Raw genomic sequence first — 13,717 nt, 5'->3', positions numbered from 1 at the left:
TGGTCCAGGTTGGACCGACAGTATGTACAAATAAATAAAATAAAAATAAATAAATTATTTTCTTTAAGCTACCCTTAAGCTTGCGCTCGATTATATGCTTATTAACTGAGCACATGTTAAGGGATTCGTTGTATGGTAACACGAAGCATCTGAAATCAGCAGCTCGTCGAGTTGTTGTCAACATGCGGATCATTTTTCTTCTTAAACACAAATGTGTTTCCCCGCAGGCTTCTCGGAAGTAAAGGTTCCAAGTCACGGCCAAGTCAACGCAAAAAAAAAAGAGGTTCCAATGCGGCATAAAAATAAAATTAAAAAACATTTCTAGATTATGATATATGGCATATGTAGAATAAAGAGCGCGCAAGAATTGTACACGCATTCAAGCGCCTTCCACTCTCACCAACACCTGCATGCAAGCTGGGGCGGTGGCCACGTCTGGCGATATGCATCATCTCAGCATACACCGCCACAACCGAGCACCGCAACAGCGGAGAAATTTCGCGTTCTTCCTAGGCACGTATGCGAAGCACGTATCTCCTTTTTTTTTTTTTTTCCCAGCCAGCGGCACTTGGGAGGCTCTCACGACAATAACAAACGCTCATTGTTCTCAAATCCCCGCAGAGCCGACGAGTTAAGCTGACTCTCAACTTCCTCCTCCATGCCCGATCTCCGACCGCCATTCTCGGGGGAGCAAGGGCGCCCAGAGGACGCGGATGGGTTTCCACACATCTTCCTCGCAGTTGCTAGAATGAATGCGTAAGGTTATACATTCTCTTATCTTTAAATTTTATCCTTTTTTTTTTCGTCCCTCGCACGGACTTTTAGCAACGCTTGGAGAGCTGCCTATTCTGCAAGTATCGTTTCATCTATCCCTGTGGTAAAGTATTCGCATATGTATGGCTTAGTACTCCAGTATACTCGGCCGTCTATAAACTACGCTTGCAAAAAATTACGACATAACATAAGCAAGTGCAGTATTCTTCAGACTTTTTTATTTATTTTTACCCCATCGGTGCTTCCGCATTCTATGCATCTGCTAAGGAAACGTCAACACTAACGATGCCACAGCAGTCTACGTAGAAAACTTGAGACACCAAGCCGTTGTCAGCAACGGACTAAAAACAGTGTACATAGGAAAGCGGGTTAAACGCAACAGGGATTAGAAATACATGAGGGTTTTCGTAAAAGCGGACTGGCAACGCGGTTTGTATTCCTGATTGCGTTTTCTTTTTCTATTTCTTCTTTTGGCGCGAGATTTCTTCTTGAGAAGCGTACACACACACACATAGCACACGATCGCGGTTACCTGGAGCTAGGACATTATCTTTATTATGAAAAGACCGCTTTCACTCTTCCCTATCTGAATGGCCATTACGAGCTGAGCAAAGGTTTCTCATAATTCGCCCTTCTCCACGATCTCCCCTTTCAGCACTTCCTTCACACGGGGAGTTAGAGATAATACAATAAGCAAGATGTGACTGATGTCCAATTAAGGGGCGGTAGAACCTGGACAGGAGTGTGTATGCCTTCGGCCCGACCACCCCCCGCTGCTCCCATAAGCAGGCGCCGTCAAAACCCCCGCTGAGCGCCAAGACTGCATCGCGTTCACGCGTATACACCGTAAACGACTTGTCGGCGGCTCGACTTATCTTCCCTCCACGGGCTAACTTCCCTCCACAGGCTAACTACCCCCCCCCCCCCCCCCCCCTTTTCAACAGCGCCCGCTACCTCACTCTACCGCTGACTCAAACCACCGGTCACCTTTTCTCCAAGCACCGGCCAGTTTATTCCCCTCCGAGCATTCGCGTGCTCCCCTGACGGGCACGCATGGCAGGTAAGCGCGTTAATTGCCCACCCGTGACGTCCAAATGTGCGCCACCAATTACGGGGTGACAGCGCCGGACACCAGAAGCCGTGGCGCTGTCGTTCCTTTGCTACATACAAGAGCCTTTTTGTCGACGGCAGAGGTCGCTTTCCGTTTTTTTTTTTTTTTAACGTTCAGTCAACGCGAACTATTAACAAAGAGCGCGGTTTATGTACTAACACGTGCTGTGCGTGAAACGCAGTTATCCATAAGAACCCTACATGATATTGCGCACTGTGGGTATGCTGGTGGAAGAAAACTGAAGTAACATATATACAAAGGGCAAAACACATCTCTAGAACGACCGAACTGTGCATTCCGCAGCTCCCAAAGCCGTTCCGACCAGGAAGGCCCAATATGACGATCAAATCCTACCTCCAGACCATTTCTAACCAAACGTTATCACTAGTTATCACGTATTTAGCCAGAAATACGCACAGAACGTGTTCTAGACAAGCGTTTTGTCCTCTGTACATGTGGTATCAGCACCAGTCTCACGGGCATGTCTGACTGCGTGAATCAGGCGCCACATATCGCTAACGCAGCAACAGAAGTCCGTCACAAACACGCCACAAAGCTTCGAAAAAAAAAAAAAAACGTGGCAGTTTGACGCTTCCTTGTCTTAAACATTTCAGCCCTTATTCCCATCGCTTTCAGAAAACTGATTACCAGTCTTAATTTTTCTTTCTTTGCCATCGGTCGCGGAGAAAAGACCGTAATTTCGACGTGTTCATTTCGCTACGGAGTACAGGGAGTATTCATTGACGTCACATTTGCCATCATTTTGGCGTTCATGGAGAGCGGGGAAAAGCCGTGGGCATGTCCAATCTGTTTATTGCCGTATGATCCGGCCTAACCGCTGAAGCTGCGCGCTGCACAAAAAATGGTGCCGATGACGATGACGTCCCTACCTCCATATACCTGCTTTCGGGAGTGTACAATCAGCAAGAAATGAAACGCGAACAAGACAACTGAGCTATGGACGGCTAAATAAGAAGCTCTTAGCCAGGGTAAACACAACACTCGTGGAAGGTAATTTCACTTCTAAGGTGCGACGACCCTCCTTCAGAGGCGTTAAATAAATCTCTCTTGTATATCCTCTCCAGGAGTCAATATGTTCGTTTTCTTGTTGCCACCTGTTTTCTTGTTCGCGTTTCATTCGTTGTTGACAGTACCAATCCGTGAGACTACAGTTCAGAAAATAATGTTTTTTAATTCATAGTGAAAGACGAGATCGTGCTTATCTCACCTTGACGCGTATCTCCGGACAGCAAAGAAAAATCCTGAAAACTATCATGCGTTTCCCTTCATTGCACCGGTCATGAATCGCTCCCCAGATGGAGTCATCTCCAACATCAGATACTACACTACTTTCAATTGCGTGCATGCAACGCTTAACATGAGCACGAGTACACACACGTTGGCTACCGAAACAGCACAAGTAATCAGTCCAGTACTGGAAATGAACGGTTTAACTCAGGTCATTTGTAGGATACGCATTTGCCAATACGTTTCCGACATTTTGGCCGATTTCCTGCGCTGCTTAGGCGGGTTTTCAAAGTTTTTGTTCCTGGACTCAGGTTGTCGCCCGATGACCAAGTGTTCCCTGTTAGCGTGGGAAGAGCTGTACCGAATAAGATGCAGAAACAACTGAACTGCCAGCTGGAGCAGCACCAAGGAGCGACCACTCGAGGAACACACTCCGCAGCAGCCATCCCGCGAGATTCGGCCTACATGGGGCGCGGAGCAAGAAACCAGACCGGCCTGATTGGCCTCAGCGACGAGAGCACGTCTGCGCACACGAAGTGGAGCGCGTACTAACACTCGTTTCCGTGCACGCACGTGATCGATGGCGCACGGCGGCATGACGCGCAATCCATCGCCCGTGTGCGCTATGGTAGGAAGGGGGGCCGGCCGCCGAGCATTCATCGCGCTGCTGCCGTCGTCCCAAGGCGGACCGTGCGCCAAGTCGCGGGAAGGACGACGGCTATGTGCGAGCGCCGTGGAAGGCTGACTGCCGAGTCGACCTACCGTAGCTATAGCTGCTCCCTGTGCACTTGTGCACGCAAGGCCTGCACGCACTCTGCTCATGGCCTGTTCGGTACTACTCCGATATGTATAGTGAGGGTTTCTGAAGAGACACCATCGCGGGGACAGAAGGAAGACAGAGAGGATCATCTTGAAAGATGGACACCACGGTAACGCTTAATTGCTCGAGAGTCAAAGCATGAACCCAGAGACTGAACGGTGCGCCACGTACTTCCCTGCGTGACCTGCCTACAGAAGATGGGAGGAAATTGAACTTTCTGTTCTTCATGTTGCGAACATTTCTGCTGGCATCTGCACATACGGATGCCAGCACTACACAGTAAATCCGCTCGTTTTCCTAACAAACACTGAGTACTTTATAGTTTCGTTTCGTTTACGTTCACGAGTTAATTTGCGCAATTTGTTAGTCCTACCTGCACAGTTTACCACATAATGCGTTCCCTACTGAAATTGCTTGATGAGGTTGTTATGGCTTACGGGATTTAACGTCCTTAAGCGGCTCAGGCTATGAGAGATGCCGTAGTGAAGGTCCCTGGAAATTTCGACCACCTGGAATTCTTTAACGTGCACTGACATCGCACAGTGCACGGGTCTCCAGAAATGCGCCTCCATCGAAATTCCGCCGCCGCCCGAACCTGCGTCTTATGGGTCAGGTCAGTAGCCGAGCTCCATAACTATACTGAGCCACCGCGGCGGCAAGATGAGGTTGTTAGCCACCGTCGTCTCTGTGTCACCTCTTGGTCTATCCTATATTCCACTACCCACTCCTCCTATGCGATCTCACGGAACAAACGAACTATCCATTCTTCGGTATACATCTCATTAGAGTTAGTTCTAGGGCGAGTTGGTATACTTGATTTAAACTCATAGTTTTCAGCGCATCGGCACACGGCCAAAGAAAGAAGCAGAAAGAGAAGAAGGACGAACACAGCGTTGTCTTTGTCCTTCTTTTCTTCCAGCTTCTTTCCTTGGCTGTGTGCCGTTGCGCTGAAAACTATGAGTTTAAATACATCTCATCCTTGGAAGACACAGCATCAGGTCCGCTATCTGGTCACTAACTCACAAACACGCGGGTGTGTACCAGCGCCCCCGAAGTGCATACGCCACGCACACACACACATGGCCGACAGGGACGCGCGTGATAGATGCGCGATGCCACGGCGCGAAGCGGCGCTGATGTCTCAAGGTGGACTGGTGGCCCGTTCCGACACTCCCGTTCCTCTCTCCGACCGACCGCCGCGGCGTCAGGTAAACCGAGCACTCCCTAACGAGCCCTGCCCGCGCCGCCCCTAATGGAGCCGTTTCTCAGAAGCCGTTGTCGCCGACAAACGCCGTACCGTGCTAGACGCCGCCGCCGCAAATGACGAACGCGCTCGCCACGGAGCCGACGCCACTGCACCTCCTACCGTGGCGGCGGCGATGTCGACGGGGCAGTGCACGGCGTTCCCGAACCATGTGTCGATGAGATCGAGAAAGCGCCAGGGATCGGCGTCCGTTCAGACGTAAAGAAAAAGAAAGGCCGAACATAAGAACGAAAACGACCGCGGAGCATAGAGGTGTGCCCACATCCGCCGAAGGATGCCTGCTGGCAGTTTCTCAACTGTTTCTCAAGAACGGCATGTGACCGTACAGGTCCGTTGCCTCGCGCCATGGAAACATGATACGGCTGATTGTTTACGCCTCTGCTGAGCAAGGGTGCAGCTTCGTATAATGTTGTTACAGACAGCTTAGCCAACGGCACTGTTCAAGGTCTGTGCCTGTGGAGCGAAACACAGCGCCGCGACCATGCAGTGTGTGCAAGTGAGCTGCTTGAGGATTTGCAAATCATGTTCTTCGAAAAGTAAGCACTGTGGAATGCAGTGTAAACAACTATCAGGGGGAAATACTGCACCACGTCACGGAAAGAGAAGTGTTTATATCATGCAGAATTAAACGTATAGCTTACGTTCTTGAATAACACGTCTGAAATGATGAATATTACAGGAACAACAAATTGTGGCACTGAAGGCAAGGAGAGGTCATATGTGAGGTATGGAACGCGACTTGTGCTGAATTAAGGCCTACCGCACACAAGTATTCGTAATAGAAATATGGGACTTATCAGTGCCTGATAGAAACCAGCTTGGGTGACGAATTCAACGGCATGAATTATGACGGCCGATGATATTAGCAACAGATACAAAGAGAGAACTGCCAAGGGTCTGTAAGCGGTGAATTGAATTGTACCAGCAAATGCGAGCAACGAATGGACGGATCCTGACAGCCATATCAAATTTGATGAAAACGCCAAAGCCTCTACCGAGAGCTACAATGTTGAGCGAGGCGAAAGACTTGGTGATGACGTATTTTTATGGCACAAGGGCTTCTGCGGCCAAAGAGAGGCATGGCGCAAGTTGTTTTTCGTCTCTCAAGGTGGGCTCCAAGACTCATTGGCCAAGCATTTCGCTCCAAAGAAGCCAAGCTCCAGGCCAGGGAAAAGTTCGCACCCATTGCATCACCGGTGAGTACCGAGCAGCACTGGGGGTCGAACCCCGCACCTGCCGCACAAGAGGGGGATGCTCAAAAAAGACTAGGCCAGCACTGAAATCGGGGAAAAAGACTTAGAATCTTTCAGGTCGATTTTTTTGCAATCTTCACTTCACTTTGATTTACGGTCTAAAGTGCGCGGTACACTTTCAAGACCTGGCAGAGCACTTTCAGACAGAACATATGCGACACACAGTAGCACTTCCGAACAGTCAGCGCCTGTGTTAAAGTTAATTGAGATATGACTACTAACCTAATGAAGGAACATCTGTCCCGATACTGAACACACACGTTTCTTATTCACTGGTCATTGTATTTTTATATACAAACGGTACATTGGCTTAGAAGATACAAAAAAATATATAGACATATTAAAGTGCTTGCTATTTCACAGCCACCTTGAACTTTCGATAAGTGGGGTTTGGAAAGCGTGGAAGATGATCCGGACACGCTCCCCTGGAGTATAGCTGAGTGTCACCGATTTCCTGCCATCTGCAGCGTAGGTGTTCGTGTCTGTGTAAACACCAAATTTGGACTATACGTGCTGATGTTCATTCTCTGCGACCGCAAGCAGCTGCGCGACAGACGGCACCATACATCCCTCCTTTCCCGCAGTCTGTTTGAGCGCAGGCGGAACGCCTATGTGCACGACGGATATCAAGATGCGTGTCGGCAGCGACAGCCACGGGCGCCCCTGTGGCAGCTGCTATACACGCTGCAATGCAGAGAAAACGGGCCACCCAGTGACTTTTTCCGCCCACCGGAAAGCCGACAGAAACGCATGAGTTCCCCACCTTGATCCTGTTCTCGAAAAAACAAAATTTAGGAAAAAAAAAAACGAGAGTCACAACCAAACCGCGCAGTTTCTATCTCATCGCCGCGGCGGGTCAGTATTACAGTGCTCGGCTGCTGAGTCCGAGAACGCGGGCTCAATTGCAGCAGCAACGACCGTGTTTCGATGGAGGTGGAACACGAGACGCCCCTGTACTGTGCGGTGCACGTCAGAGGACTCTAGGTGGCCGAAATTTATCCGTGTCCCTCTACAACCGGACTTCTCATGCCTCATTTACGCGTTTGGGACGTTAAAACCCTACATAGCGTTCCACATATATATAATAGCCCTCCATGTTTTATGGGAATCCCCCAAGGTAGAGCTCCGAAGAGGACGGATTTTTCTACAACTGCGAAGCTTCTGCAAAAGCTGGATAACTTTTTTTTGTACAGCCATACGGCTGTTCTTGGGTGGATGAATTGCTCCCTTATGACCATACCATCCACCATGACCGTTTCCATCTAGGGAAAACGACGTAGATATCACAGCCAGTCGTCAACGTCAGTTTTGAGAGCTGCATGTGCCGTAACCATCGCTGTGGATGCAATCGAAGTTGCCGCACTGTTCAAGTGCCCCGCTTGTATTTTCGACTTGAATCAAGCAAATTCTATAACTTACGAGTGCTTGAAGCGAATCAATTCAGCTCGAATGGAAGCTGATTAACAATAAACCGGGGTGTGGAAAGCGCAATGGCATAGCGAGTCGGCTCGAAGTCGATCACGAAAAGTCACAAACATATCAGTGATTTTGTCGAAAAAACTTAAATAGCTCACTACCAGGGCGGCGACAGAAGAATGACCGTATAATTGAGCACCAGAAAGTGAACAAGAACGTTGAAGAAACATACAGACGAGGACGATGCTGCACAGACAACTGAAAAATTTATTTGAAAAACCGCATAATTATCCTGAAGAACAGGCATTTTCTTCGAAAGATAATCTATGGCACCCGCTTCACGGCTAAGTTCTTTCTGCTATACGGGAATAAACTTGCGCCTTCTAAACACAAGCTCAACAAGGCAAAGAAAAGGGGGGGCTGCCGTGGCCGATGCCCGTGAAAGCTACTAGTGACAGGATAAACATCGCTTCTGCGCACGTGTAATTCACACTCTAAGTGAAAAAAAAGTAAAGCGGGAATCGTAATAAGTAAGGGTCTCGGCGAAAGCCACAATGACGCACGCCTCGTTGCGGCCCCAGAGTCAACAAGCGTTTCGATCAATGATCTCATTATCTCGCGCCTTTTTTGCCTCCCCCCTCCCCCTAAGCAAACAAGCCATTTAGGCGTAATTGGGGCCCTCTGCGGATATAATCATCTTGTCGGGAGGTCAGCGCCATTCATGGCTGAAGACTCGCATGCAACCACGCACAAAACTCCCGCGCGTATTTGCATGTCGCGTAAGTTCGGAGGTATACGCGCTGCCGTCCTTGCCGTGATTTCCGTTCTTTTCTGCCCGCTTTCTCTGCTTCTTTGTCAGACACAATGCCAGAAAGGAGAACGACGGGATGCACGAACGGGTTCTCGAGGCATACGAACGAAGACCCGGTGAATCCGGGCATCCTTGAAGCGAGTAAGAATAAAAGGTCGAGGTGCGATACTGCTTAATGTTAGTCGCTATCTTGTGTGTATTCTTGCTATGCCTAGAATACCCTGCTGTGGATGTTTAACAGTGGTAGCGCACATAATCTTTCTCGGGACACTTGGTGACAATCTGAAACCATATTCTGAGCTGAGATCAAATGTGTCGATGTTTAGAGACAGTACGAAAGCTACACGGCGAAAGTATAGCGCAAGGCCGACCAAGATACAGGCGGCCGAAATGCCTGCTGATAGAAGCATGCATGCTTTGAATAGGTACAGGAGTATGGACATCAGCAGAGAAAAAAAAAAGAACTAGGAAAGCTAAAAAGGATGCTAAAACCGTACAAGCGCTCTTCAGAAAGAAAGTGACGGGTTAGAAACAATACTCGGAAATATACAAACGATGCGGCACTGAGCATAGCGATGCTGCGATCGCGGAGACGTGGGGCTCTGTACGCATGGTACACATGTTCCCGACAAACGCAAAATCGTGACCGCAAAAGCCAGGCACATCGCGTCTTTCGTGCCGCTCTTAAGCACCGTCGGCGCAAGCCATGACTCGCATTTACACAGCCGAAAAAGATGAAACAACTTCTGGCCGAGATGTTAGTGCGATAATGGCAGGCTGGCCAGTGAAACAGGAATCAAGGCGTTTTTCTGCCATGTAGTCGAGAATCGTATAGGAGTGAAGCTGTAGAGCGTACCACAGTGTGGCAAAGAATGAGGCGATCTTCAAGAAAGTAACCCCCCGGGAACGCACACATCGACAGATGCACAAGCACGAGCTGCACAATGCCGCCCAAAGCATGGACAAATGAGGAGTTACGAGAAGGACGACTCACTTCTCATTGAAAGACGGGAAAGCCAGCGGTTCGCCGACACAAACACAGCGTGCGCGGCTCAAAAGAGGGAAACGGTCACTCACCGTCCCTAGGTGGCGATGGACACGGTCCACACGGTCCGCCGGGATACGTGCCGAGGTACGGGTGGGTCGGGTGCGCGCCGTACGAGTTGTGCAGCGGTCCGTTGTTGATGGGCGCGAACGGGTAGGCGCCCAGCGGAGCCCTGGGCGGGCCCTGCGCCTGGAACCCCGGCGGGCCGTCGTGCCCCTGCGCGCCGGGCGGCTGGTATCCCGGCGCACGCAGAGGGTACGGCTGGTGCGGGGCCGGCGCGGCCTGGCCCTGAAGCTCCATGAAGGCCGACTTGTCCGGGTCCAGCGGGTCGGCCACCACCCCCGACATGGACGTCGGGTAGGTGGCCGAGAAGTCCGTGAAGTTCAGCGTGGTGAAGCAGCTGCCGCGATCGCCGCGGTCGAGGTAATCCTGAGCTGATGGCGTCGTGGCCACGGACGTCGGCCTCCGAGGCGCCGACCTGGTGACGAAGCGCTGGATCTGTCTCTCTGTCTGGGGTCGTCAGCCCAGGACTTTGTAGAGCCCGGGCGACGACGGACGCAGTGGTTGCTTCGATGCTCTCCTAACTTAGGACATTTGGTCAAGTCCCGCCCTCAGAGGGTCACGACGCGGTGGTTCCTTGACGTCGGTGAGGTTGCGCTGCCCGAATTGACGGATCAGAACTCGGCTTCCGTCTGCACCCACACTCAAGGTCGCGACGAAACGCACTCACACAATATAAACGATCAAACAAGACGGTGTTCGCCAGGCGGTTGGGTCTTGGGTGTTCCACACAATGTCGATGCGACCGCCGGAACCCGCACACCTGGACGTCCTCGTTCCTCGAAGTCGTGCGTCTAGTCACCGCGTCACCGGTGACGACGACGAGCAGACGAACATCGCGGCGACTGTCGCAGCGGGAGCAGCCATGACGGTTCCCAACGTTTTCACAGTGGATTGCGCGCTCGTCACCGTCGCACCGTCGGTCACGAGATCAAAAATAAGGCGAACAAAAAAAAAATACCGCAGGCACCACGCGCTCCTTAACGGCACTCACAAGCAGGCACAGCCGACGGCGGCACGCGTGCTCTCGGGCCGCTCTCCCGTCGCGACTGCGGAGCGAATGCGTTTTCTCTGCGGCCTGCACGGCGAGCCTGCTTTCCCCCTCGCCTCACATCCCGGCTCGCCCTCGCCGTCTGCGCAGAGGGCCGGCGCTGAGCGGGAGCCGCAGCGCGATTCGAGTGGCTCCTCCGCGGCACGGAGCTGACGCCGGGCGACGCCACCGGTCGTACAGGTAGACGCCAGGCGCCGCCTCCACTTGGGCATGGGAGAGGAGCGCCGGGCGCGAGGCATTCCCGCCTTTTTTCTCTCTGCTCTCCCACTCGCGCAGCTCAAGGCAGCGGCTCCCGGGAACAGCGACGACGGCAGGGACACGGTGGCGAGCGGGCTTATTCCTGGGCCCGCACTGAACAGCACCTCGGTGCCGTATGGGTAGAGTATGGGAGCCACACTCCCCGCAGGCGCTCGTTGGGGCTTTCACGACCCTGCGGTCAGTTAAGTACAACTCGAACTTAGCAGCAAATACCTCTCAATGCAGGCCCTGAAGCCAATGGCGATGACCGATTCATGATGTCGCCGTTAATCCGCGGTTTGGTGTAACCCCTGTCACGTTATAGCAGCTTCGTTCTTGAATTGTTTTTAAAAATATGAGAGGCGGAGCTTGGAGAGGGGTGCCTTGTCTAGGAGAATAAATAGGTATCATCGACTCCGGTGCTCCTTGTGGCACCATTGCGGAATATCGGGGGATTATTCTATTGAGGCGCGGCAGTCCCCGGACAGGGGCAGCGACGAGCCATAAAATAGCATAGCGATGTACTAGAGTGGGCCACCTTACCGGCTGAGCAGTGCTCCCGCCAGGTCGCTCCCCTACCACTCAGTGGCGTGTGCGCAGCCGGCGTCTGGTAAACCGGCAAATGTCTAGGCTAGTACGTATCCGCTAGATTATTATAGTACCTACCACCAACATCTCCCCAAATCTGGAGCCCACTTACGCTGGAAGCCGATCTAACTCCTCGGACTGACAGAATCGTGGCCCTCGTTAGGATACTGAGCGCACAAGAGCATGGGAAATTAGGAATTCGTCACAACATATATTATATGAAGGAAGCCAAAAGGCATTAAAACCAAGGAAAGCATAGGCGAATGTTTTTTGTGCTTTGTGGTGTTGATGATTGCGAAATAAATAGCATAAATTTTTCTTTTCTTTTTCTGTCTGAGGGATAATTACTTATGAAGCAAAGCCCTGTCCGAATATCATTTATGTACATTAGCCAACGCGAATAACAAACTCGCTCAAATTGCCACGTGTTCCTGCATGATAGTGCCTGGTTAATTGTCTTTACAACCTACAGCAGCCTGTTCAGCAGCGTAGCATATGACAATCGGTAACTCCTGTCGATTTAAACTTTACTTCTTGCGCTCCGCCCAATATCCACCCTCCTGTCCCTTCTGAGGAGCAAAGCCCACAGTCTATCACGGCATCTCACATGCAGGAACACTAATTACACATTGGAATGCTCGCACCGCATACTGTCTGCCCCCCAATCCTGTACCCACAACTTCCGACTATGGGAGACTGCGCTGACCGACTCAACTCGTACCCAGTTTCGAGGCTTGCATTCCCGCCTCAGGTGTCTTATCGGCAAATCCCGGAGTACAGAGGCCAATATCCACCGCCATCTGTGGGTTTGCCAGGCGCTAAAACCGGCGAGAATCCGGTATATCGCGGCAGCCGGTCTGTCGCCGATTAATCCTTCACCAAACACAGCTTGCACGCAGAGACCACATCATCGCTTCCTCTTCGACTTCACTAGATTGGCGACCCTTTTTTCAATCATAGAACTATTATTTTCCCTCAGCCATCACCACATACCCCCTTTATGACCTGAGGAAATAAATATCGCTTAAAAAACAAACTCATTCCAGAAGGAGCAGCGACGGCTGACCCACCGGGCAAGCGGCGTGGCGCGAGTCATTTGACGCGGCCCTGAACCTTATGAGGGAGCCACCGATTCTATATCAAAATTAAAAGAAACTTGAGAAGACACTCAAGCTCCGTCTGAAGGCCATGACGCGTTATGGTTAATGGGTTCCTTCAGCGGCCTGAGATCCTCTGTGCGTATCAGTTCGCAAGCATGGTCATTCTCTAATACACATTCATGAATCGCGAAGAGTACTCTTACCACTCCTAGCGCAGTGGTGCAGAGGTTAAACAGGCCGAATCACCTTCTCAAGAGGGCACATCAGCTCGCTCAATAACTGCAATGTGTCCTCATGAAGCCAAATAATACGCTTCTGCAAGAAGCAGACGACCCACAATCGCGAGTGAAAGTTGGTGAGCCCTTTCCGGCGACTTTATCATGCTAGCACCCTCCTCCGCCACACGCTCCTGGGTATGCCAGTTCAGAGATGGCTACTGGATCGATTATTTCAGGCATCAGGCAGATTTCAGGGTCAGGAAGCTACGCTCCCCGGGGTGGTGAAGCGGGATTCACACGAGGGAGGAATCCACCACTCTCGAACGGCGATTTGTGTGCACGTCATCAAAACCTGGTGCCTTCGGGGGCGGGCCCGGAGGCGCCAGACGAGGATACTGAGGAGGCTCTCCCCGGGAGAAGAAAGGCTGCATGGCGTCTCGAATCGGGAAACAAATTTTGTAGACAGAAAACCAGCGCAAAGGACGGAGACACAGAACAGGAACACAGGAACAGGAAAAGCAGCCGATAGCCCAGCGTCGTCATGTGTTCCTGTTATGTGTCTCCGTCCTTTGCGTTTGTTTTCTTTCTACAATCGTGTACCGACTCGACCAGCTCTCCACTCTACTGAATCGGGAAACAAAGGCGGCGGGGGAGCGCTCGACACCAGCAAAACCGGTTGAGACCCGCAAGTGGACGCTTTTGCCCATCGGGCCACAACAGG

The 13,717-nt window shown here is 51.4% G+C and overlaps 1 protein-coding gene across 3 annotated transcripts in view; it reads right to left on the bottom strand.

Moving 5' to 3' along the window:
* LOC149330922 (uncharacterized) overlaps window positions 1-13,717 on the bottom strand; it is a 280,634-nt gene that overhangs the window by 100,096 nt on the left and 166,821 nt on the right. For all 3 annotated transcript variants that reach the window (XM_089561631.1, XM_089561633.1, XM_089561632.1), the window contains one exon: window positions 9,775-11,283. In XM_089561631.1, coding sequence (XP_089417757.1) covers window positions 9,775-10,090 — 316 coding nt within the window. In that variant the 5' untranslated portion in view covers window positions 10,091-11,283. The remainder of the gene's footprint in view (window positions 1-9,774; window positions 11,284-13,717) is intronic.

This window comes from Amblyomma mixtum, chromosome 9 (genome assembly GCF_055824585.1).
Source record: "Amblyomma mixtum isolate Tamu chromosome 9, ASM5582458v1, whole genome shotgun sequence".
In the NCBI taxonomy this organism is placed as follows: Eukaryota; Metazoa; Arthropoda; class Arachnida; order Ixodida; family Ixodidae; genus Amblyomma; species Amblyomma mixtum.
The sequence above is the reverse complement of the archived record's forward strand: the minus strand, read 5'-3'. Positions and strand labels throughout refer to the sequence as shown.